The sequence below is a fragment of the Neovison vison genome, chromosome 1, assembly GCF_020171115.1.
Source record: "Neovison vison isolate M4711 chromosome 1, ASM_NN_V1, whole genome shotgun sequence".
NCBI classification, from domain to species: Eukaryota; Metazoa; Chordata; class Mammalia; order Carnivora; family Mustelidae; genus Neogale; species Neogale vison.
Genome location: NC_058091.1, coordinates 271087849 through 271111763, shown reverse-complemented (window position 1 = coordinate 271111763; position 23915 = coordinate 271087849). Strand labels below are relative to the sequence as shown.

Here is a 23915-nt window from a genome sequence, read left to right as displayed (position 1 = left end):
AATTTTTTTTTTCTACTTTGTTATCCTTACCTCTATGTCACTGCTCATAGACTTTCCATCCAGATTTTCCTTCCTGATCCTGTCCATTAATCTACCTTTGGTTCTTTTCTTTCTGAAGTTTTTTAGCTGATGTGGTCAGTGCTTCCCTAGAGTAGCAGGCACTTTTTTTCTATAATCATTTCAAGTGGGAGCTTTATGTATTTCCATGACATAACTCTGGCACATGGTAGGTCCTTGGCAGGGCCTGCATAAATGAGATGTTCTCTCTGGTCCTCCTGGGTTTTCTCTCCATCCTATCTTTGAGGAATTGCTGGGCTTTCTTGTTATCTCCAGGTTGTCTAAAACATCCTCCTCCTGGGTGCTCTCCTTTAAAGGAAGTGCTCTTGAGGAGAGGTCCAGAGATCCTGGAAGAAAGTGGGTCTGGGTTCAAACCGCCACCCACCAACTATATGACCTTGGTTTCTCTGAGTCTGTCCTTCTTTGACCCCTCAGTAGTTTCCCCTATCTTCCCTCAGTCCAATTATTCTGTCACTTTACCTCAGTTTCTTTCATCATAGCTATCACCAGTTCTCATCATCCTTTTATTTCCTACTCGAATGCTTGTTCACTTGTTTTACTGTCAGTCCCTGGCACCAAATATTAAGCTTCATGAGGCTAGGGACCTCATCTGCTTCTAGCACATTCTCCAGCATCAACGAAGGACACAGCACATAGCAAATGGACCATAACTACAGCCCACGGGATGAACACCTAATCTCATACTGGACTGGGAAATCAGAAGACTCAAATCTCGGTCCTGTCTCTGGGTGCTGGGTGACTTGTTACTTTCTGTTAAATTGGGGGAATATATTAGTTGGAACATCTTTATGGACCCTCACAGATCTGGATATTTAAAGGTTAAGGTTAATTTTGTTATGTTAGTAGACTCTTGAGGGGGAAGGAAAATCCAGGAAAAAAAAATCAAATGAGATATGAATAAAATAGGTTTGATGTCCATTTCCAGAGAAGAAAGAACTCTGATTTCTGATTTCATCAAAGAACAGAGGTTTTTTTTTTTTTTTTAGGTTGAAATCAAAATCCTGAATCAATACTCAAATGCTTAGTCAAGAAACGTGACATTTGCTTTATATTTAGGGGAAGTCTGATGATCTTGATAATTTACAAGAGTCAGAGGAAGGGTTTTCTATTATGTAAACAAAGCAAGGACAACACGCTTCAAAAGCAGGAAGTTAACTCCATCTGTACCAAGGAAAGAAGCCAGCTGGGGGCATTCTTCATTTGAATTTAAAGGTAAATGTATTATCTGATAAAAGGCATTATACGAAGTGTCAGACCTTGGCTAAACTTGGTTTGTGTTGGTGGCTATTAACAATGGAATCAATTGACAGACATCTAGGTATTATCAGCACTCTAAATGGTAAAATTGTTTCTGAGATTTGAGCTCAGAGGGTAGTTATATTGGAATGAAACCTGGAGGCATTTACCTTCTTTTCCATTTTCATACTGGACTCTTAAAGTAAGCTAGAAAAAAAATGTTAAACTCATAATGAGGAGAAAATGCATTTGTAGTACTGTGCCATATGGTAAAAAATCCATGTATAAGTTTTGGGGGGGGTCAAAAGTTATACGCTAACCCCTGCATTGTTCAAGGGTCAACTGTATATTTTTAAAATTTTAGGGTGCCTAGATGGCTCAGTGGGTTAAGCCTGTACCTTTGGCTCAGGTCATGATCTCAGGGTCCTTTGATCAAGCCCCACATTGGGCTCTCTGCTCAGCGGGGAGCCTGCTCCCTCCCCCGCCCCCCCCCTCTGTGCCTACTTGTGATCTCTCTCTGTCAAATAAATGAAAAATCCTAAAAATAAAACAAAAATTTATCTTCCTACACATACTTTAAGAAATGCATGCCATTAGATTTGGTATTTAGATTGCAGAATAACAGAAAGGCTTGTCTGGCCAAGGATTTCACCCTGTCTGCTTCTTAAGGAGAACCATTTCACAACCAGTGTTTCAGTTCATTTAGTCTTTCTACTCTCCTAGCTGAGAAGATTTGTTCAAGCCTTTTTATAGTTTGTAGACCAAAAACAATAGGTTTTTTTCCTCCCCAAACAGTAAATTATATTACTGGATATTTTCTTCTCCAACTACCCTCATTTGTTTGGAGCCTCCCTCCCTGGTTTTTTTCCTCCCCAAACAGTAAATTATATTACTGGATATTTTCTTCTCCAACTACCCTCTCATTTGTTTGGAGCCTCCCTCCCTTTGAGAAATAGTGATTTGTACAATTGTTCTAATTTTGCAGTAGCGTAAGTACAGTATGAACCCCAATTGTTTCCAACAAACACTCCAAATGCCTCCTGAAGTACAAACCATCTGTGTGTTTTTCATTTCTCTTCAATAACCTGAGAAATGAACACCCAGTTCTGGGTCGAGGGCAGTGGGGGGTGGGGGTGGGGGGTGGGTTTGGCGACATGGAGATGCTGTGTTTCCTGTTTGTTTCCATGAACACCAGGCCCAGTGCTGCAGGAAGAAACAAAAGTCTAAGAAAGGATTGTGGAGGCTACTCTTCATGTGACTAGCTCCCCATAGGGCTGCCCTCTCTAGAATCTAATTACAAGCGGGTGAAAGGACACTAGGAACCCACGAGATGGGTGGGGTGTGGGAGTGTTTTGCCTGCTTTCTTCATGCCTGTATTGCTCAATGGACTGATTGTTGAGCCTGCACCAAAGCTAATAAACAACAAGGATCTTTGGGATAGCAACAGAGACAGGCCAGAAACAATTGTTTATTGAGTAGACTGACACGCTCAGTGCGGTGTGATTTTTCCATTTATTAATACAGCAACAACCTTATGAGATAGTTACATCCCTGGGTTACAGATAAGCAGACTGGATGCAGGAGCTGAAGGCTGGCTGAGGACAAAGCTAAGGCTGACAGCCTGCAACCTCTCCCTCAACCCGACTCTGGGGTGGGAATTGTGTGACATTCTTCCGGGAATCTCCCAACTATCTTAATGTTGATGCCTTGCTACACGGGACAACAACCTTAACTTGACAATGGCAAGGCCTTCCGTATCCTGTAGGTCTCCTTCAGAAAGTTCTTTTGAGGGGCACCTGGGTGGCTCAGTGAGTTAAGCCGCTGCCTTCGGCTCAGGTCATGATCCCAGGGTCCTGGGATTGAGTCCCGCATTGGGAATCTCTGCTCAGCGGGGAGCCTGCTTCCTCCTCTCTCTCTGCCTGCCTCTCTGCCTACTTGTGATCTCTCTCTGTCAAATAAATAAATAAATTCTTTAAAAAAAAAAAAAAAAAAGAAAGTTCTTTTGAAATCTTCCTGTTCCTTACCCCCCAACCCCATCGTACATAATCAGGCACCCTTCATAACCCCAGTGCAGCAGCTCTGTTTGTGCAATTTGTCCCTGTGTTTTAAATAAACCAGCATTTTGCACCCACGAAAGATGTCTTGGTCCTGGGCTCCGGACTCCACCCACCCTCCCCCAATCTCACCTGCTTTCCAAAACCACACCAGACAGACACTGGAGGGGAGAAGGAGAGTGGGGTTCAGAAACTGCACCTGATGCTCTACTCTGGGGAGGGGAGGTGGGAGTTCATCTCCCCAGAGAATAAATATTGAGAATCCCGTGAAATTGCCACTGAAGGCCTGCTCTGCCTCCAGCCTTGGAAATGGAAGCAGGATTTTTCAAAATCCCCTTAGGAGGCAACGTTTAAAAACAAGAAGGTCCAGTACTTGGATATTTGCTATCCAGCTACCAGCCCCCTTCAAGGGAAGGCACCTAGGGTATGGCTAGACCCCTGCTTTGGGCCGACCCGCAACTGTCGCAGACAGCGTGGCGCTCTCGCGGGAGAGGATAGAGAGCTGTGTGCGGGAAGTCAGTGCTTTGTCCTCTTCGCCACTGCGGGAGAACGCGAGGCCCCCTGCGGCCGAGGACAGGCGCTGGCAAACCGCCCTCTGTCCACGCAGGATTCAGAGGATCGCGGGAACGGATGGAGGCTCTAGGGGTTCCTAAGCCCAGCCCAAGCCCAGGGCTCTCGCAAGGAAAACGTGCAGAGCCTTCCTAGCGCCCGCCGCCTCCGAGCTCCTCAGAGGCCGGGCTCCTTCCCCACCCGAGGCCGCGTCTCCTTTGTAAGTCGAGCAGGCCCCGGCGGGCCGGTTGCTGTGGTAACGCTGCTCGCCTTCTCAGTGAGGCGGACAGGAGGGAGGCGGGCCTCGCCGGACGTCACCCAGACTCGGTTTGGGGTGCTGCCCCACCCCCAACTAATTGCCAGAAAGGAAGCCGAGAGAGAAACGTTTTGTAAGTGAGGGGTCCAGGGAGCTGCATTAGTACAGGAAAGGGGGTGAGGATCCTTTCCCGTCAACGACTTTAACGGCCCATCAAAGCAGGGTGGCGAGGACGTTACAGTTTAAGGGATTTGGTCTGAAGTTCCACGCCCCATCCTCGGCCTTTGGGTCTAGACCACGCCCCCCAAGCGGGGGCTTGTTCTAGGCCACGCCCCTCCTTTGGGCGCGCGGAAGGAGAACCGAAACAGTGTGTTTTTGCGAACTGAACTGAGCCGAGCACCCGTCGCCTTCCACTTGCGTCTTGCGAGGCCGCCCCGCCTCTCTGCTTTCCGGGCGCCCTCTTGGTTTTGCGCCTGCGCGTTTCTCCCGCGAGCTCGGGTTGGTCGAACACGCACAGAGTCTCCGGGGCGCGCAAAAGGGGTGGAGCAGGATTGACCAGGTGCGCGCGCGCGCGCGCGCGTGTCTGGAGTGACGATAAAGGAGCAGGCGAGTCGGGAGGATCCAATGGGTAGAGTGGTTCGGCCAGGTTTTTAGGTGGGCAGTGCGTAAGGCCGCTCTGGGCACGAGGGCGCCCATCTCACTGGCCCGCTCGATTCCCGGAGCAGATCCGGGGCAGGAAAAGAGCGCCGGGTCAGGGGCCGCTGCCGCCGCCGCCGCCGCCGCCGCCGCCGCCGCCGCCGCCGCCGCTGCCGCCGCTCCCGGGGGACTCTACCCGCCAGCCCGCAAGCCTGCGCTTTGCGGGCCCAGCTACTCAGGGTAAGCGGGCTTGCGCTTACCGGAGAGGAGCGTGAGATGAGAGTGTAGGAGGCCATCGGGGACCTGTGGGAAGAAGGGGATTGGGGGCGTGAGTGAGGGGAAGGGGGTGTAAGAAGAGGAAGAGGCCCATCGAATAGTGGTAATAATACCAATCACTAGCACACAGTAATAATATTCTAGTGTTATGTGTCAGGACTTTATATAAAGCACTTTATATGCTTCATTTTTTTATCCTCCGCTACAGTTCTCCGAGGTTTATGTTATTGAACCCATTTTACAAGATAGGAAAACTGAGGCACCAGAGGGGTTAAGTAACTTCGGCAAAGCCACACAGCTAGTTGGTGGCATGGGTTCGAATGTAGGTCTTTCTGGCCTGAAAGCCTACAATTGTAATGTCTTTTCTTCGGGGGAAATAAAGGTGGCTACAAGGGAAGGGGCGGGATGAGTGTTGTTTGGAGAGGAAGGGTGATCTAGAACGGGAAGAGAATGATGATAGGAGGCTGTGTAAGGAGGAGGACCTGAATTTGGATCCTTCCGGGCCTCCCGCTTCTCGGTTCTTTTGGCCCCACAACTTTTCCTTGCCGTTCTGTTTATGAACCATAGTTATTGCTCTGGAGGCCTGGACCACATGGTTGGTTTTTAAGAACTGGTTGAACTGCGGTTCAGTCCATGGTAGTTGTGCTCGGACACTGTTTTGGGGGCGGGAGTGATGGAGGACGGCGAGGGCCGCCGCGACGATGTACAGAGAGGACCCTCTTTCAAGCTGCTGTGCCATTTCTTCTAACTTGCTCCTACTTCCTTTTCCATTTTATCATTGCGCGGCAAAGCCTTTGTTCAGTTCTCGGAATGGGGAAGTGATGTTGTCTCCTTGCATCCTTAGGCTCAAACTAAAAAAACCCCAGAAAACCCCAACTTTCTTTTCCTAAGCAAGACCTTGTACTCTGGATTGCTTGCAGAGAAGGTTTTCAGTTGGCTTTATTCGTCGTTGCGTTTTAGAGCTTTCCTGGGTAAATAGGAGCTTTGTTTTGGAGTTTACACTATAGGTTAGCCAGAGCGATCTGCAGATTTTACTGCAGATTAGCACAAGGCAGGGACCTTAGTAATTCCTCTGTGTGATCTTTTCTTCTTGAAGAGTCGAAACAGCAGGTATCAGTGCTTGTTTTTTGCTTTCGTATGGAGTGGAGTAGGGTAGCTCGTGTGGTAGTCAGATTTTCATACAGTGGAGTAACTCCTCCAGTATAGGTATCAGTACTTGTTTTTTGCTTTCATATAGAGGAGTAGCTGGTGTGGTAGTCAGATTGTCATAGAGTGGAGTAACTCAAGTGGGAGTCAAGGTTTAATGTCAGCCTGTGAGGGAAACTTTGCATGTGATCATAGTTATCCTTAAAAATTCCTTAGGAAGGTTTAAAGTTATAGATAGACATTCTAGCACAGTGTTTCCTTCAACTTTCAAATTTGTTACTGTTTCTCTGGTTGCAACTCAGGTAATTAATTAGCTTACCTTTAGGGGCTGTATTGCACACATAAACATATTTGAATGGGGTAGTCCCTTCGTATTGTGAGGTGTACTGTGCGCAGCTGGCACTAAGAGGCTTAAAAGGAGGAAGAATAACTAAGGAGAACAATGTGTTTGTGATTCCCGTCTTAGGATCCTTCTGGAGCATGTGCTCACTGAGTGGAAAGTGGCAGGCAAAACTGGTATCATTTATTATTTCTCTCCTTTTTGCCTAGCATATTTAGTAGTTTATGCTAAGCTAAATGTGCATAATGTGATACATTTTTAATTTTTAAGTGGCACTACCTTTTGAAATTGCAAGCAATTTCCCGACAATTTTCCTAGATGAGGGTTTGGTGTGAGGATGTCTTTATATATTTTTGCCAGTGGTCTGTACTTGTGTTCCCTATTTATCACATACGTGTAACAAGGGTTAGCTTTTTGAAAGTAGCTTAGATTTTTGTTTTTTAAGGTTTTATTTAGGAGAGAGAGAGTGCACAAGCTGCAAGAGGGGCAGAGGGAGAGGGAGAAGCAGACTCCTTGCTGAGCAGTGACTGATGACAGTATGGTGCTTGATCCCAGGACGTCGGGATCAGGACCTGAGCCAAAGGCAGACGCCCAACTGGTTGAGCCACTCAGGCACCCATGGGCTTAGTTTATTTATTTATAATTTTTTTAGATTTTATTCATTTATTTGACAAGAGTGAGAGATCACAAGTAGGCAGAGAGGCAGGCAGAGACAGGGGGAAGCAGGCTCCCTGCCAAGCAGAGAGCCCGACATGGGGCTTGATCCTAGGACCCTGAGATCATGACCTGAGCCGAAGGCAGAGGCCTAACCCACTGAGTCACCCAGGTGCCCCAGTTTTTTTTTTAAATATATTTTTAATATATATACACACACACACATTTATATATATACATATATATAAAATATGTATATATTTTATATGTACATGTATATGTTTTATATGTATATATATATACACACACACACATATTTTAAGATTTTATTTATTTATTTGACAAATAGAGATCACAAGTAGGCAGAGAGGCAGGTATTGACAGAGAGGGGCTGAGCAGAGAGCCCCATGTGCAGCTCAATCCCAGGACCCTGGGATCATGACCCCAGCCGAAGGCAGAGGCTTTAACTCACTGAGCCACCCAGGCACCCCTTGCTTAGCTTTTTAAAAAATTTTTCTTGGAAATGGAAGTCATGATAGTGCCTTTTCAAATTAATGTCTGTGGGGCGCCTGGATGATGGCTTGTTCTTTAAGTTTCTGCCTTCGGCTCAGGACATGGTCCCAGAGTTCTGGGATCAAGCCCTGGATGGGACTCTGCTCAGTGGGAAGGCTGCTTCTCCCTTTTCCATTCTCCTGCTTGTGTTCCTTCTCTCACTGTCTCTGTCAAATAAATAAAAATCTTAAAAAAAATAAAATTTATGTCTCTGAATTTCACTTATCTGGAAAATGTAGAGGAAGGAACTGTACAAAGTTGTAAGATTTCTCCATTGTTAATTTTGAAGTAGAACTCCACATTTCATATCTTGCCCACCTATATCCGTGTCACATCATCTCTAAAAGATAAGGACTCGTTTTAAAAAAAACCCATGATAATGTAACACACACACAAAAAAGCAAAACCCCCATACAATAAACCTAAATCAGCCATTGTTCAGACTTTTGTCTTGAAAATGTCACTTTAAAAAAAAATTTCTAACAGTTTAAAGATCTATTTAGGGTCTGTAGATTTTGATTGATTGATAAGTCTATTGAGAGTCTTTTATTTTTATTTCTTGCAGTTGTTGAAGAAGCTGGGTTTTCCTATAGTTTCCCACAGTAGTTTCTGGATTTTGCTGATTGCCTTCCTATTGTGTCATTTAACATGTCTTCTGCCCTCTTTATTTCCTGTAAATTGGTCTAGAGGTTTGATCAGATTCAAGTTAGATTTTTTTTTTTTAAAGATTTTATTTATTTATTTGACAGAGAGAGATTACAGGTAGGCAGAGAGGCAGGCAGAGAGAGAGAGAGGAGGAAGCAGGCTCCCTGCTGAGCAGAGAGCCTGATGCGGGACTCTATCCCAGGACCCTGAGATCATGACCTGAGCCGAAATCAAGAGTGGAACACTTAACTGACTGAGCCAACCAGGCACCCCTCAAGTTAGATTTTTTTTTTTTTTTTTTGGACGCGTGTAATTCATAGTGGTGGTGTGTTCTGTCAGGAGGCACATAATATCTAGTTGTCTCTTTCTGTGGTTATTACAGCCATTGTGATATTTTAACAACTTTTATTGAAGTATAATTTAAGTACTGTAAAACTAGAGTACAGAGATTTTTAGTAGATTTATGGAGTTGTGCAGTAATCAGGTAGTTGAGTTTGGTAACCTTTCCCTCACCTCGGTAAGATAACCTCATGCCATTTACAATTAATGTCTATTCCCATTCCATTGCTATAGTCTACTTTCTGCCTTTATAGATTTCCCTTTTCTGAATATTCCTTATAGATGCCATTATGATTATTGCCCAGATCTGTGAATTCTTCAGGATCTACAAAACTGATATTCTATCATTCTGTATTTGTTAGCTTTATAACTTCTATTAAAGGAAACTTTCCTTTAGGATTTCTCTCTCTGTCAAATAAATAAATTAAAAATCTTAAAATAAATAAATAAATAAATAAATAAATTCTTTAAAAAAAAATCCATGAGTTCATAGTGCACTGTCTTAGAAGTTTGAAGACATTGATTGTAGTAACTATTCATAATGGTGTTTATTATAATCTTTTTTTTTTTTTTAAAGATTTTATTTATTTATTTGACAGACAGAGATCGCAAGTAGACAGAGAGGCAGGCAGAGAGAGAGAGAGGGAAGCAGGCTCCCTGCTGAGCAGAGAGCCCGATGTGGGACCTGATCCCAGGACTCTGGGATCATGACCTGAGCCGAAGGCAGAGGCTTTAACCCACTGAGCCACCCAGGCCCCCCTATAATCTTTTATATATGTTTATCTTTTATATATCTTTTTTCGACCAGAGGGAGCCTCTTCAGGATATTTCCGGAGTTCTTTTGACACAACCTTAAGAGCTGCTTAACTAGGGAGCCTGGTTCTAAGAATTTAGTGTAAATACCCAATTGTCTTCTTTATAAGCCTGCTTTTTTCTGCTTTGAGACCTAATGCATTTTTTTGCTTGGGTCCTTTTTGGTGCTTTGCTTTTATGGAAATGTCTTCACAGTCATACCCACTTCCCCTAAAGTAGTTTATGGTAGTGCTTGAAATGACACCAAAAAGGAAATGCATTGTTTAAGTTAGAAAAATAAGGAAGTGGAGTGGTACTGATTTAACATTTATGGGCATAGAAATGGCTTTGTGCCCTCTTGCAGGGGAAAATCTTAAACACAGTTTATAATCTAATCAGAGTCCTAACATTTTCTTAATTATGCTTATATCGTGGGATTTATTCCATACTCAGTTTGAACTTTTGCCCTTGTTGGATGTTCTTTATTCATTTGCCACCCTTTAATTCATGCCCATCATGTACAGGACTGAAATGAGAAGAAATGGATTCTGTCTTTGAGAAGTATCCACCCATATTTGTTAGGAATTTAACCACTGTCTCCTTAAGTTTCAGAGTAATTATAGTCAGTATATTATAATTCCAGAGAAACATCTGTTAAAGTGTTGGGTACTTAAATAAATGGGATCTTTTAGGGTTGCTGACAAACCAAAAGATCAGTTTCTCAGAATTTTCTCAGAGAAATGATGACATTTGAGGATGACAGTTTTTTTTTTTTTTTAAAGATTTTATTTATTTATTTGACAGAGAGAGATCACAAGTAGGCAGAGAGGCAGGCAGACAGAGAGAGAGGAGGAAGCAGGCTCCCTGCTGAGCAGAGAGCCCGATGCGGGACTCGATCCCAGGACCCTGAGATCATGACCTGAGCCGAAGGCAGCGGCTTAAGCCACCCAGGCGCCCCGACAGTTTTGTTTTGATCTAGATTCTTATCATTGGCATCTGGCTGTCTTGAAAGTAGGAAGCAAAGATTCATTTTACTGTTTCTAGGAATTTTCCTTTGAATATATATCTGTGTACTGGAGCCCACTCTTATATTGAGGGTGCATGTGGTGGGGTCACCTTTATAAATAAGGCCATTATGATAAACTCCTTTTGGTCTTTTTGTAACTAAGTATCTCATTATTATAATAACAGCATTACTCTGAAGCTGAATCATGTTGAGTTTTATCTTGCAGAATACTGTGCCCCTCCATAGTTTCCTCCCAGAATATGCACTAGACTCATATTATGCTTTCTAGTTGAATTATTTATACTTGCCATCTTCTCTGTTCCTTTTGTTGAATGCCTTAGTTTCTTTCTATTATTATGTGTTTAAAAGTAGACACTAATAATTCCAATTCTTTTATTCTGGTGGTTAAAGTTTCAAATTAGCAAGTGGGGTTGGTTTTTACCACTTAAATCCCTCACTTCATGATCTATTTGCACAGATCTAAAGAGGCACTATATTAAGTTAGTTAATTGTCTTTAATTTATATATGACTTTTGGATTGTGGAGAAAAAGAATTTCCCCTTTTATCGGGGGCAGAGGGAGGAGTCCCATGACCATATTCACAATGTAGTTGTTAACACTTACATGTGAGAGTTTAGGTCTACATTCTTTTGGGCTTTCAGAGTTCCTGAGACATTCAAACTGGCTAAAGTGATTCCTTAAAAATGTTTCCATGATTTGGTCTCTGTGCAAAGTGTAAAAGTCACAGATGAGGGAATATTTGTGGTCACTAGGGCCTATTTTAATCTTTAGGTATTCTAAAAAGGACTCAAATACTGATTTAGGGTAGTGGTTTCACTTCTGTGCTAAAGGGCAGCTTGGGCAAAAGTTTCTTCAGATTTCTTTCTTTCCTTTTTTTAAAAGATTTTATTTTTATTTATTTATTTATTTTAAAAATATTTTATTAATTTATTTGACACAGAGAGAGAGAGATCACAAGTAGACTGAGAGGCAGGCGGGGTGGGGGGGAAGCAGGCTTTCTGCCGAGCAGAGAGCCCGATGCGGGACTCAATCCCAGGACTCTGGGATCATGACCTGAGCCGAAGGCAGAGGCTTTAACCCACTGAGCCACCCAGGCGCCCCTAAAGATTTTATTTTTAAGTAATCTCTACATTCAGCATGGGTCTGAAACTTATAACCCTGAGATCACGAGTCACATGCTATACCAACTGAGCCAGCCAGGCACCCCAGTTTCTTCAGATTTCTTATTTGTAGTTTCTTTGGGTTAAAGAAATATGTGTGTGTGTGTGTGTGTGTGTATGTCTGTGTGGGGGGTGTGTGTGTGTGTGTGTCTGTATGTCTGTGTGTCTGTCTTTGTCTTGACAAAGGCAAATTTCCCCACCTTATAAACTGAAGAATGAATGTAAATTGTCTTAATGTTTTAGCTTAAACCGATGAAGTGATTTTTTTTTAAATCTTTGTTTTGTTGACATTATCCCAGTGTGTAAATTTATGTGATTTCAAAATATGTTTTTGAATCTAGATCAGATCAACCAACGGCTTACCCTCTTACAGAGTCAGCTGAAAGTGACTTACCAAGTTTCTTCAAGATGCCTGCAGCACTTGTGGAGAATAGTCAAGTTATCTGTGAAGTCTGGGCCAGCAATCTAGAAGAAGAGATGAGGAAGATCCGAGAAATTGTGCTCAGCTACAGTTATATTGCTATGGTAAAGAGCTCTGCTGTGTTTGACTCACCTTCTGCTATGGACTTAGGCAATGTTCAATGTGAGATTTTGAAAGAAAGGATAATACTAACCCTTGGTAAATTAAACTTGGTGGAAGGTTGTGATGCTTTTATAAAACGTGGTAGCCAGTGTGTCTGAGAAGGATGTAACCTATAATATCTTAGATTTTTTTTTTTTGTAAGTGTTACTTTGTGTTTCATTGTTTTTAAGGCAGAAGTTATGTCAGTCCATAGGGCAGGTCTGTCCTGTCCTGCAGATAGGGTGAATTTGACAGTATTTAAAAATGGTTTTTAAAAATTAACTATCACCATGTAAAAATTAAGAGATCTCTTTTAAAGTCCAGATTTCTGACATCTCTGGAAAAAGATGGGAAGATCTGGCATTACAGGATCCACATTCTTCCGTGTTTTTGAGTGGCTGGAGAGGCAGATGTGTGTCATGGTGATATTGAGGGCCTCTTCTAGAGGAGGCATGTACTGTCTAGTTTGCTCTAATCTGCATTACTCATAAGCAGTAAGTCTTTAGCCTCATATTTAAAACTGTCTGTGATCTTGTTCCAGGCTTTTTACTCACGGTAAATGTAGCTATTGTTTTTTTCTGAATAGCTATTTCCTTTCCCTATATTTGTATTTTTATTCATACATGTTCTCAAACAAAACTTTTTTTTTTTTTTTAAGATTTTATTTATTTATTAGAGAGGGAGTGAGTGCATAGAGGGAGCATGAGAGAGAGAAGCAGGCTCACCGCTGAGCAGAGAGCCTGAACTGGGGTTTGATCCCAGGACCCTGAGATCATGATGTTAGCTGAAGGCAGTGGTTTAACTTACTGAGCCACACAGGCATCCCTAAACCTAAACTTTTAAAAATTCACTGTATATGAATATAGAATGTTCTTAATCTATAGTTATCATCTATTCTTACTCACATCCTGCCTAGGATTTCCAATTTGCTGCCCAAAACTTCATGATTCTAGTACTCCTTGTGTAGGTATCAATGAGATTAGTATTTTAATACTTGTGCCCAAGCTTGGGTCTTGTCACATAACTTTTATAAATTAAGATAAAATTTTTATTTATGAATTACCAATTCTCAGCATCCTTTTGTGAAACCTTATGATGAGAGACCTTTTACTTTTCTAGGACACAGAATTTCCAGGTGTTGTGGTACGACCAATTGGTGAATTTCGTAGTTCCATAGATTACCAGTATCAGCTTTTACGGTGTAATGTTGACCTTCTAAAAATTATCCAGCTGGGCCTTACATTCACAAATGAAAAGGGAGAATATCCTTCTGGAATCAACACTTGGCAGTTCAACTTCAAATTTAACCTTACGTAAGTGTCTGAAACATTTCTCAGTGTTATTCTTAGATCTACCACATTTGTGCAGACTGCGATTTCTGACTGTTTTTATTAATATGAAGTTTTATTTCCATTGAAACCAAGTAAGGATTGGACACAGCAGTCAAGTAGACGATGGAATAAGGAATCTCAGAAAGTAAAGTCCCTCTTAAAGAACTCTTACAGGGCAACAATAAAAAGACAATCCAGTTGAAAATGGGCATCAGATCTGAATAGACATTTCTCCCAAGAACATATAGATATGGCCAATAAACCCATCAAAAGATGGTCACCATCACTAGTCAGAGGGAAATGCAAATCAAAACTACAGTGAGATACCACTTTATACCCATTAGATGGCTATAATAAAAAAGACACAACGAATGTGGGGTGTAGATAAATTAGAATCCTTGTTATATTGCTGTTGGGAAAGTAGAATGGTGTAGCCTCTTTAGAAAACAGGCAGTTTATCAAAAGGTTAAATGTAGAGTTACCATGTGACCCAGCAATTCCACTTCTAGGCATATACCCAAGAGAAATGAAAACACTTTTATACAAAAACTTGTATGGGAGTATTCATAACAGCATTATTTATAAAGGTCTCAAAGTGGAAACAGTCCAAATGTGTGTGAACTGATGAATGGATAAAATAAATATGGTATATCCATACTGTGTTTTTGGACAGTAAAAGGAAAGAGCTAGTAATATATGTTGTACATTGATGTGCTTTGAAAACATGCTAAGGAAAAGAAGCCAGACACAAAAGACCACTTATTATAGGATTCTTTTTATAGGAGATGTTCAAAAATAGGCAAACAGGTAGAGTCAGAATAGGTTTAGTGGTTGTCCAGGGTGTAGGTGGTGGTGAGATTATGGGGTACTGGGGATTGATTGCATAATGGGTATGGGTTTTGTTTGAGGTGATGAAATGGTTTATAATTGACTGTGGTGGTTGTTGCACAATTCTGAAAATACTAAAGGTGATTAAATTGCATACTTTATTTTTTAAGTTATTTTTTTAAGTTATTTTTTTTTTTTTTAAGATTTTATTTATTTATTTGACAGAGAGAGATCACAAGTAGGCAGAGAGGCAGGCAGAGAGAGAGAGAGAGAGGGAAGCAGGCTCCCTGCTGAGCAGAGAGCCCGATGCGGGACTCGATCCCAGGACCCTGAGATCATGACCTGAGCCGAAGGCAGCGGCTTAACCCACTGAGCCACCCAGGCGCCCCTATTTTTTAAGTTTTTAAAAAAGATTTATTTGAGAGAGTATAGAGTTGGGGGTGGAGGGGTAGCAGAAGAGGGAAAAAGTCACAAGCAGACTCTGTAGAGAGTAGAACCTGACACATCTCATGACCCTGAGATCATGACCTGAGCCGAAATCAAGAGTCAGTCATTTAACTGACTGCTTCCCAGACACCCTGAAGTGCATACGTTATTTATTTATTTACTTATATTTATTTTTTTAAGATTTTATTTTTATTTATTTGACAGAGAGAGAAGGCAAGAAAGTGAATACAAGCAGGGAGAGGGGGAGAGGGAGAAGCAGGCTTCCCGATGAGCAGGGAAGCCTGTTCAGTCCCAGGACCTTGGGATCATGACTTGAGCGGAAGGCGGATGCTCAAGGACTGAGCTGCGCAGGTGTCCCTACTTGATTTTCTTTTTTAAAGGTTTTATTTATTTATCCGAGAAAGAGAGAGAGAGGGAGAGAGAGAGAGAGAGAGAAATCATAGGTAGAGGGGTGGGTAGAGGGAGAAGCAGGTTCTCCGCTGAGCAGGGAGCGCGATGCAGGGCTTGATCCTAGGACCTGGAATCATGACCTGAGCTGAAGGCAGATGCCTAACTAACTGAGCCACCCAGACATCCCAGAAGTGTATACTTTAAATGAGTAAATGTTTAGTATGTGAATTACAGTTCAATAAGTCTTTTCAAAATGAAAAAGTTAATTCTCCAGTTAGGAGATAAATGGCGTTTCTGCCATTTTTAGCTGGGTCATTTGGGGTTAGTAATTTTACCTTCTATAATTCAGTTTCCTTATGTGTAAAACAGGATTATTATTATCTTTCATAATAGAAGAAAAAAGGAAATAAGGACTTGATGTTAATTAAGGGTAATTGAAACTGAAGGGAATTTTGATGTTTTAAAAGGGTGGTAAAAAACACAAAACACAAAATTTACCATCTCAACCATTTTTAAGTCCACACTTCAGTAGTGTTGAAGTATGGTGGCATTGTTGTGAAGGAGACCCCCAGAACTTTCTCATCTTCAAATCTGGCACTCTCTACCCATTAAACAATTTTTTCCTCTTCCCCAGATCTTGATGAACCACCATACTGCTTTCTGTTTCTATGAATTTGAATATTTTAGCTCCCTCATATAAGTGGAAACATAAAATATTTGTCATTTTGTGACTGGTGTATTTCACATAGCATGATATCCTTAAGGTTCATCCATGTTGTGGCATAGACTATAGCAAAGACTGAATAATACTCTATTGTATAGTAGACCACATTTTTTTTTTTTTTTAAAGATTTTATTTATTTATCTGACAGACAGAGATGACAAGTAGGCAGAGAAGCAGGCCACATTTTTTTTTAAGACTTTTTATTTATTATTGGATAGACCGAGAGATATCACAAGTAGGCAGAGCAGCGGCAGAGAGAGGAGGAAGCAGGCTCCCCACTGAGCTGAGAGCCCAATGCGGGGCTTGATTCCAGGACCCTGAGATCATGACCCGAGCCGAATGCAGAGGCTTAACCCAGTGAGCCACCCAGGCCCCCTAACATTTTTTTATCTGTTCATTCACTAATGGACATTAAGTTATTTCCACCTCTTGACTGTTGGGAGTAGTGCTGCTATAAACACGGATGTGCAAACGTATTCATGACTGCGCTTTTCATTCTTCTGGGATATAGACCCAGAAGTGGGATTGCTGGATCATTTGGTAGTTCTGTTTTTAATATTTTGATGACGATGTAATTTTTTTTTTTTTTTTTTTTTTAAGAGAGTGAGCATGCGAGAAACTGTACATGTGAGTGCGGGGGAGGATTGGGGAGGAATAGAGGGAGTCTGGAGTTAGTGCATAGTCTGATGTCAGGCTTGATTTCAGACCCTGAGATCATGGCCGGAGCCGAAATAAGAAGTTGAATGCTTAACTGAAAGCCACTCAGGTGCCCTGGGAAGATGTAATATTTTAAGGGGAGAATTTTGGGGAGACTGTCATTTTGCTGATTATATGAGGTAGTTTTAGTGTAATTCTGATTGGGTCATAGTACTCAAGTACTGCTTTATTTAGCAGCACCAGGAGGATTTGATAGCTCAGGAATAATTTTTTGATTGTTCATCTGCTTTGGAGATTTCAGTTTCAGGAATAATTTGGGGAGATGATCTGGATATCTCCTTTAATTGCGTTTTTTTCCCCAGTCCATTTTCAAAGCCTGTTATTTATGCCTTAATGGTAATTAATACACAAAGGAAAATAAGAGTTGTTTGTTAGTGTAAGAGTTTATGTGTGTGTTTAAAACAATGCTTATTTTAGGTGAAAGAAAACAGAATGATTCAACACTGGTTTTAATTTAATAGAAAAAAATTAAGATCGTGTTTTTCTTTTCCTAGTTGTCTCTCCTAAGTTTATGTGAAGAACAAGTGAAATAACAGTGAAATCTAGTGGGAAAGGAGTTACATAATTTATTTTCCTACTTTTGTGATATGTGGTATTATGAATATTCCTCTGTTTAAGTTGATGGATGTATCTTTGCAGGGGAATATTATGCCAGAGTTGCAAAGGATGTGGTATATCTCTGAGCATTGGTCTGGAAAGATGGTCTGTGCTGTGTAGATATAAGACTGGAGTTGTGTATGTGTATGTAGAGAAAATAGCCTTCAAGGATATATAAACTGAGTTATTAGCAGTTGTTTCTATGATATAATATTACAAGGACATTTTAAAAAGTTTTCTGGTATTTTAAGTATTTTTGTATTGGTTGATTCTCTTTTTCTATAAATAATGGGAGAAATGTGGGTCTTTTATAATAAAGAAATTTATTTTGTGGGGGCAAGTCTCACTTTTCTATCGGCCACAGAGATAAGATTATCTACTTTGCATGCTTGCTGTAATGCTGGACAGAATGAATTTATCTGTTACTAAATTATGAAAGCATTTCAGGAATACTCGTTCTGTAATTACAAGGTGATGTTAATATTGCTGCCCTCTACGTCTCTTAGATTAAGAAGTGAATACCTTCTTTTTTAGAGAGGACATGTACTCCCAGGATTCCATAGATCTCCTCGCTAACTCAGGACTGCAATTTCAGAAGCATGAAGAGGAAGGGATTGACACATTGCACTTTGCAGAGCTGCTTATGACATCAGGGGTGGTTCTCTGTGACAACGTCAAATGGCTTTCATTTCATAGGTCAGTCCCAGTTAATGTGTATTTTCCTTGCTTTGGGAATAGGAAATTGCATTCTTAAGTTATTGCTGTAGTTCAATTGGCTATTTTTTTTTTTTTTTAAACTACCTATTGGTAGTTACGGAGTTCAGATGGTAACTTAACCATGTTTCAGTGTTTCAAAAAAGACTTTGGAGCTTATACTGGTTTGTTTCACACAGTACTGGGCTCTGTCATGTGGCTGGCTATCAGTAGGTACATTCCAGGTGGAAGGATGGAGGGTGGGGAGGATCAAAGCACTTGATCATCTTTTTCTTGTCCTGTAAGTAGCTGGCCAGTTTATGATGAATAAAACCCACATTTGTAACCCCTTGGGTTCTCTTATAAGTCTCTCATCTTAGTCTGGTTTGTTGGTATTTGAGGGAAAGTTCAGATTACAGTAGGATAGATTATAGAAAACTGAAAGTTACAAGGTAGCACCATTAAGTTTTGAGAAATAAAGCAGTTGAACTTGGGGGTCTGGTAATTGCTGCTTTTTCAGCTCATTGCCTCATTCTCTCTTGTAGTGGCTATGATTTTGGCTACATGGTAAAGTTACTTACGGATTCTCGTTTGCCAGAAGAGGAACATGAATTTTTTCATATTCTGAACCTTTTTTTCCCATCCATTTATGATGTGAAATACCTGATGAAGAGCTGCAAAAATCTTAAGGTACACAATATTTTTCTTAATATAAATAGCAACAAAAAAGACAAAACAGGCTTGTCATTTTGCTTTATCACTATTTTTAGAAATTAAATTATTATTATTATTTATTGCTCCTTACGCATTCTTCAGTGCCTTCCAGGTGCCAGCATTGTACTGAAGTGGGTGTATGTAGAGCTGATTGGCACAGGGATTTGTGTGGTGAATGTATTCATCTAGGGATGAAGGGAGCCCTCTGCTTCTCTTATTCTGGGGGAGGCATTTGTCACGTAGGGCTCACAAACCTAGTGAAATAGTTGGCGGCATGAGGTGTGTATGTAGTTTGTTAGGGATGGGGTCTGTAGTGTACCAGACTCAGAGGTTCTTAACCCTAGGTAGTTCGAGAACTCAGCACCCTAGTAAATTGTTGACATAAAAGATTTTCTGTTGAGAATTAGATTGGTATTTACTGTTTCCTCAATCTTGTTTTATAGCCATTAGGACTTTAAAATGGGGGAGAAGTCTGATACAATTAATGATATGTAAAAGGAAGGAATGAAAAGTGAAATATAACACTGTATTTTTTGGAGGGTTAAAAAGGGGATATTGCTGGGGTAAGGCCATAGTAAATGACCTGTTCCCACTTGTCATCACCAAAAGAATTAAACTAAAAAGTGGACTTGTTGATTCAGTAGAGGAGAGGTGCGTCTGAAATACTCTCTTTGTTTTCTTTACATTTGCAGGGTGGTCTTCAGGAAGTTGCTGATCAGTTGGATTTGCAGAGAATTGGAAGGCAACACCAGGCAGGCTCAGACTCGCTGCTGACAGGAATGGCGTTCTTCAGGATGAAAGAGGTAAGGGAGGTGGGTTATCTTTGTGGGCTGAGATTTGTTGAAAATTTATAGTTCTGATGGAAGTTGATCACTTTGAAAGTAGTTGTTTTGTTTGTTAATGTTCAGTATATTATATGCAGTTTGGGAGGCAAAGTTATCCTGAAGTGGAGGCTCCCTCAGCTTATTCAAGCCTAGACATATACTTGGTGTTCTTTGCAGTTCTCATTCTTGTTGTAATTTGCTTTTCTTCTGATTTCTCTAATATGGACACATTTGTACACTCACTTATTTTATGCTTAAGTTCTGTGAGTTGTCAAATGTCTGCAACCAGCATCTTCCATGATAAGCTGAAAGGTTTTCCTCTAAAATCAGGAACAACACAAGCATGCTCATTCTTGCCACTTTTATTCAACATAGTATTGGAAGTCCTAGTCAGAGTAATTAGGCAAGCACAAGAAATACAGGGGATCCAAATTAGAATGGAGGAAGTAAAACTGTCACTGTTTTCAGATGGCATGATATTATACATAGAAAACTCGAAAGAGTCCACCAAGAAGCTCTTAATGAATTCAGTAAAATTTCAAGATACAAAATCAGTATACAAATATCTTGTATTTCTGTATATTAATAATGAGCTGTCAGAAAGAAGTTAAGAAAGAATCCCATTTACAACTGCATCAAAAACAATAAAGTACCGAGGAACCACTTTAACCAAGAAGATAAAAGACCTGTACCCTGAGAATTATAAGGCATTGATGAAAGAAACTGAAGAAGACACCAATAAACGGAAAGATACTTAGGGCTCATGAATTGGAAGAATTAATATCCATTTTTTAAAAAAAAGATTTTATCCATTTGAGAGAGAGAGAGGGATAAGGAAACTACTGATTGAGCAGGGAGCCCGATGTAGGGCGGAGTCCCAGACCCTGGGATCATGACCTGAGCTGAAAGCAGGTGCTTAACCAACTGAGCCATCCAGGCGCCCCTGGAAGAATATATATTCTGAAAATGTCTGTACTTTACAAAGCAGTCTTACAGATTCGGTGCAGTCTCCATCAAAATTCCAGTGGCATTTTTCACAGAAGTAGAACAATGATCTTATAATTTGTGTGGAACTATAGAAGTCCTGAGAAAGAAGAACAAAGCTGGTGGCATGCTCCCCCGAGGTTGCTTAGGCAATGGCTGGAGACATTTTTGGTTGTCACAGTCTGGAGAAGCAGAAGGGAGGCCCACTATCAGCCAGGGACATCGCTAAACATTCTTCAGTACTACAGTACACTGGACAGCTCCTTTCATGCCACCACCCCCACCCCGCCCCCAACAAGGAATCGCCCTGCCCAGTAGGGCCAGGGTTGAGGTACCCTACCAAAGTGTGTAATATCCACTCTCTCACTTGTAAAGGCCTCCTATTGGCCCATTTTCTAGATAGGGAACTGTGGCTGAAGGAGAGTTGGAAGATCACACAGAGTATAGAGCCCAAGCTCCTAAGCACTGCACTGCTTGTTAAAGAGAAGGGAGGAGATGGAGATGGTTGTACTGAACAGTGGCAGCAGCCCACAGATCTGGCAGTAGAAGATCTCTTGGAGAGTCGAAGTCTGCTCAGAAAGGAGAGCCTATATATTAAGAAGGGAGCATGAAAATAAATAAAATCTTAAAAAAAAAAAAAGGGAGCATGAAAAGACTATGTAAGAGGAGAGATTTGGAGCCTTTCTTTATGAAGTTACTTCCTAGTTGGGTAGATCGTCAGGGCTTGGAGACGGCTGGGAGGTGCTGACGTAGTAGTGTTGAGACTTGGCATGACTCCTGGCGGGATTCTCACCATGGGTTCTCTGTCCTATCCCGCAGTTGTTTTTTGAGGACAGTATTGATGATGCCAAATACTGTGGGCGGCTCTATGGCCTAGGCACAGGAGTGGCCCAGAAGCAGAATGAGGATGTGGACTCTGCCCAGGAGAAGATGAGCATTCTGGCTATCATCAACAACATGCAACAGTGATGGTGTCGAGGCTCTGTAGGGCGGGCCTGATCCAGAGTGGTGCTTCTCTGCTGACTGTGTACTTCCCTTCCTCCCCAAGAGAAAACGCTTCTTTTGAGCAAACTGTACTTACCATCCACGTTGAAAGACTTTTGTTGTATTGAAGACAAAAGGTGTCTTTATTTTAGATCCAGAAGAGGGGAGTTGACTCTGAATTTGTAAACAAGTCTTCCCTATTCCTCATCCCCAAGCCTGCCTCCAGTTGCTTCCTGCCACCAGCATCAATGGCTCATTTGACACCTTTTTAAATATCCAGGACAAGTAAAAAAGACTAGTAAAATATATATATATAACTCTTTATCTGTTGTCATCCTTTTTCTTTTAAGTCTTGCTGCTCTCTGAGGATGAAGACTTTTTGATGGGATTCTCAGCTGAGCTGAGGGTTTCCAGGGAAAGTGGAACAAAATGGGGGTTTGTGAATTGGTTTATAGATGTCTTTTCCTTCTTCTTCTTTTTTTTTTTTTGAACCTTTCTCTAGTCCTTGCTTTCCTTACACTTTGTTAGTCTTTCATTATATGCTATTATGTGGAAATGAATTACTCAGTGCTGAAATTTTGAAGACCAGATAATGAAAACTTTTATTAAAAACAAAATTCTTCTGAATCTGTTTACCCTTTATTCATGAGGAACTCCAGAATTGATAATGGGTATTAAGTTAACCACTTTATGTGTCTTTAAGTCTGTGTTCCATTGTGCCACTGAGATTTGCTGTCACATGTCTATCATTTGCAATCATTTTAAGTCTTAATATAATAAAATATCCTATATTTGTTCCTGAACGAATTAAGATCAGAATTTTGGACCATAACTCATATTTTCAGTAATGCGATTTCAGATGGTCTTTTGTATTTTTCCACGTCTCTTTGTTCTCCCTGCTTTTCCTTTTGGCAAACCTGAGGAGAAGTTAGGGAGACTGATTATGTGAGTACCAGGAATGTGAGTCTTTGAAAAGTTAATAGTGGTACATGTAAACAGGGCAGTAAGGAATTTGGTTAGAGTTCTCTTGGAGTAATATCCCACAACTGGGGTAGGAAGCTCAGGACTGTGATTTTTTTTTTTTTTCCTTAAACTAGTCATTTAAAAAGTACATTATATTGTTTTTTGAATGACTACAGTACGGACAATTTAGAAAAACCAAAAACCCCTTTGAAATATGAAAACTGGTAACTCACTGAAGTGGATGAATAGTCTTACATTTTAAAAGCTTATGGAAAACTCAATTTCACATGATTCAAAAATGTCAAGTATTATAAGCTGGTATTTAAGATGCTTGTAAATATTATTTATGTTTTTAATTTTGTAAAATAAAGATTTCTTTTTAACCACTGGCATGAAGGTTTGATCTTTCATAGCTATTAATTGCTGACTGTAGAAGATAGCTGTTTGCAATCAGTGATTAGAAGCATCTCACCTGCCCCCAAACTCTTGTCTCCATATCCCACAAGTTGGCTTGCATATAAAATGTCTCACTTTCTTGGAAGTTGCTCTTTTAAGATTTTATTTATTTATTTGAGAGAGAGTGTGAGTGAAAGAAAAGAGACCACGAACCAGGGGTAGAGGGAAAGGGAGAAGCAGGGCTCCATCCTGAGACCCTGGGATCATGACCCAAAGACAGACACTTGAGCGACTGAGGCACCCAGGCATCCCTGTAGGAAGTTTTTAATGGCTAACTGTGTAAATGGAATTGTCTCCTCACTTCACAAGCCCCGACTGATTGTCCAGCCTTAATAGGAAAACTAGTTTTAATTCTGTCCTGGGACCACTCCATTCCATTTGGTGGATTAGCTTTTTAATTAGTGGATTTTTAAAACAAACTGAACTTCTGGTATTGTAGCACTGGCTCCAGACTATTTCCCACCCTTTCAGCTGGCATAAAACAAGGAGTTTTAAGAAGTGTGGTATACGAGCAGATCTAAGTTTTCATTGGGATGTTCACATACAGGAAGAGATTCTCAGCCAAGTTCTTTGGCATGCTGGTGATTGTGGGGCCTGTACAGATGGCCTAAAATTTATTTATTGGGATCGAGCCCCGTATCAGGCTCCCTGCTTCTCAGGAAGGCTGCTTCTCCCTCTCCCCCTGTTTGTGTTCAGCTCTTGCTATCTATCAAATAAATAAAATCTTTTAAAAAGAGAAGATTTTATTTGAGGGAGTGAGAGTATGGATGAGTGTTGGGGAGGGGAGTAGAGGAAGAAAGACTAACTGCTTAGCAGGGGGCCCGACACAGAGCTCCATCCTAGGACCCTGAGACCATGACGAGCTGAAAGCATACACTTTATCAGCTTAGCCAAGATACCCCCACATGTCCTAAATTTAGATTCAGATAGGGAATTTATCTTTGCCACAGTTGACAGATTT

At 41.1% G+C, this 23915-nt stretch overlaps 1 protein-coding gene across 1 annotated transcript; it reads left to right on the top strand.

The window, feature by feature from the left end:
• Positions 1–4974: 4974 nt before the first annotated feature.
• CNOT8 (CCR4-NOT transcription complex subunit 8) lies at positions 4975–22890 on the top strand. Its single transcript, XM_044230782.1, has 7 exons — positions 4975–5049; positions 12082–12265; positions 13422–13615; positions 17871–18032; positions 18575–18719; positions 19436–19546; positions 21371–22890. The coding sequence occupies exons 2-7, from the start codon at positions 12149–12151 to the stop codon at positions 21518–21520; spliced, it is 879 nt and encodes a 292-aa protein (XP_044086717.1). The 5' UTR covers positions 4975–5049; positions 12082–12148; the 3' UTR covers positions 21521–22890.
• Positions 22891–23915: the final 1025 nt, after the last annotated feature.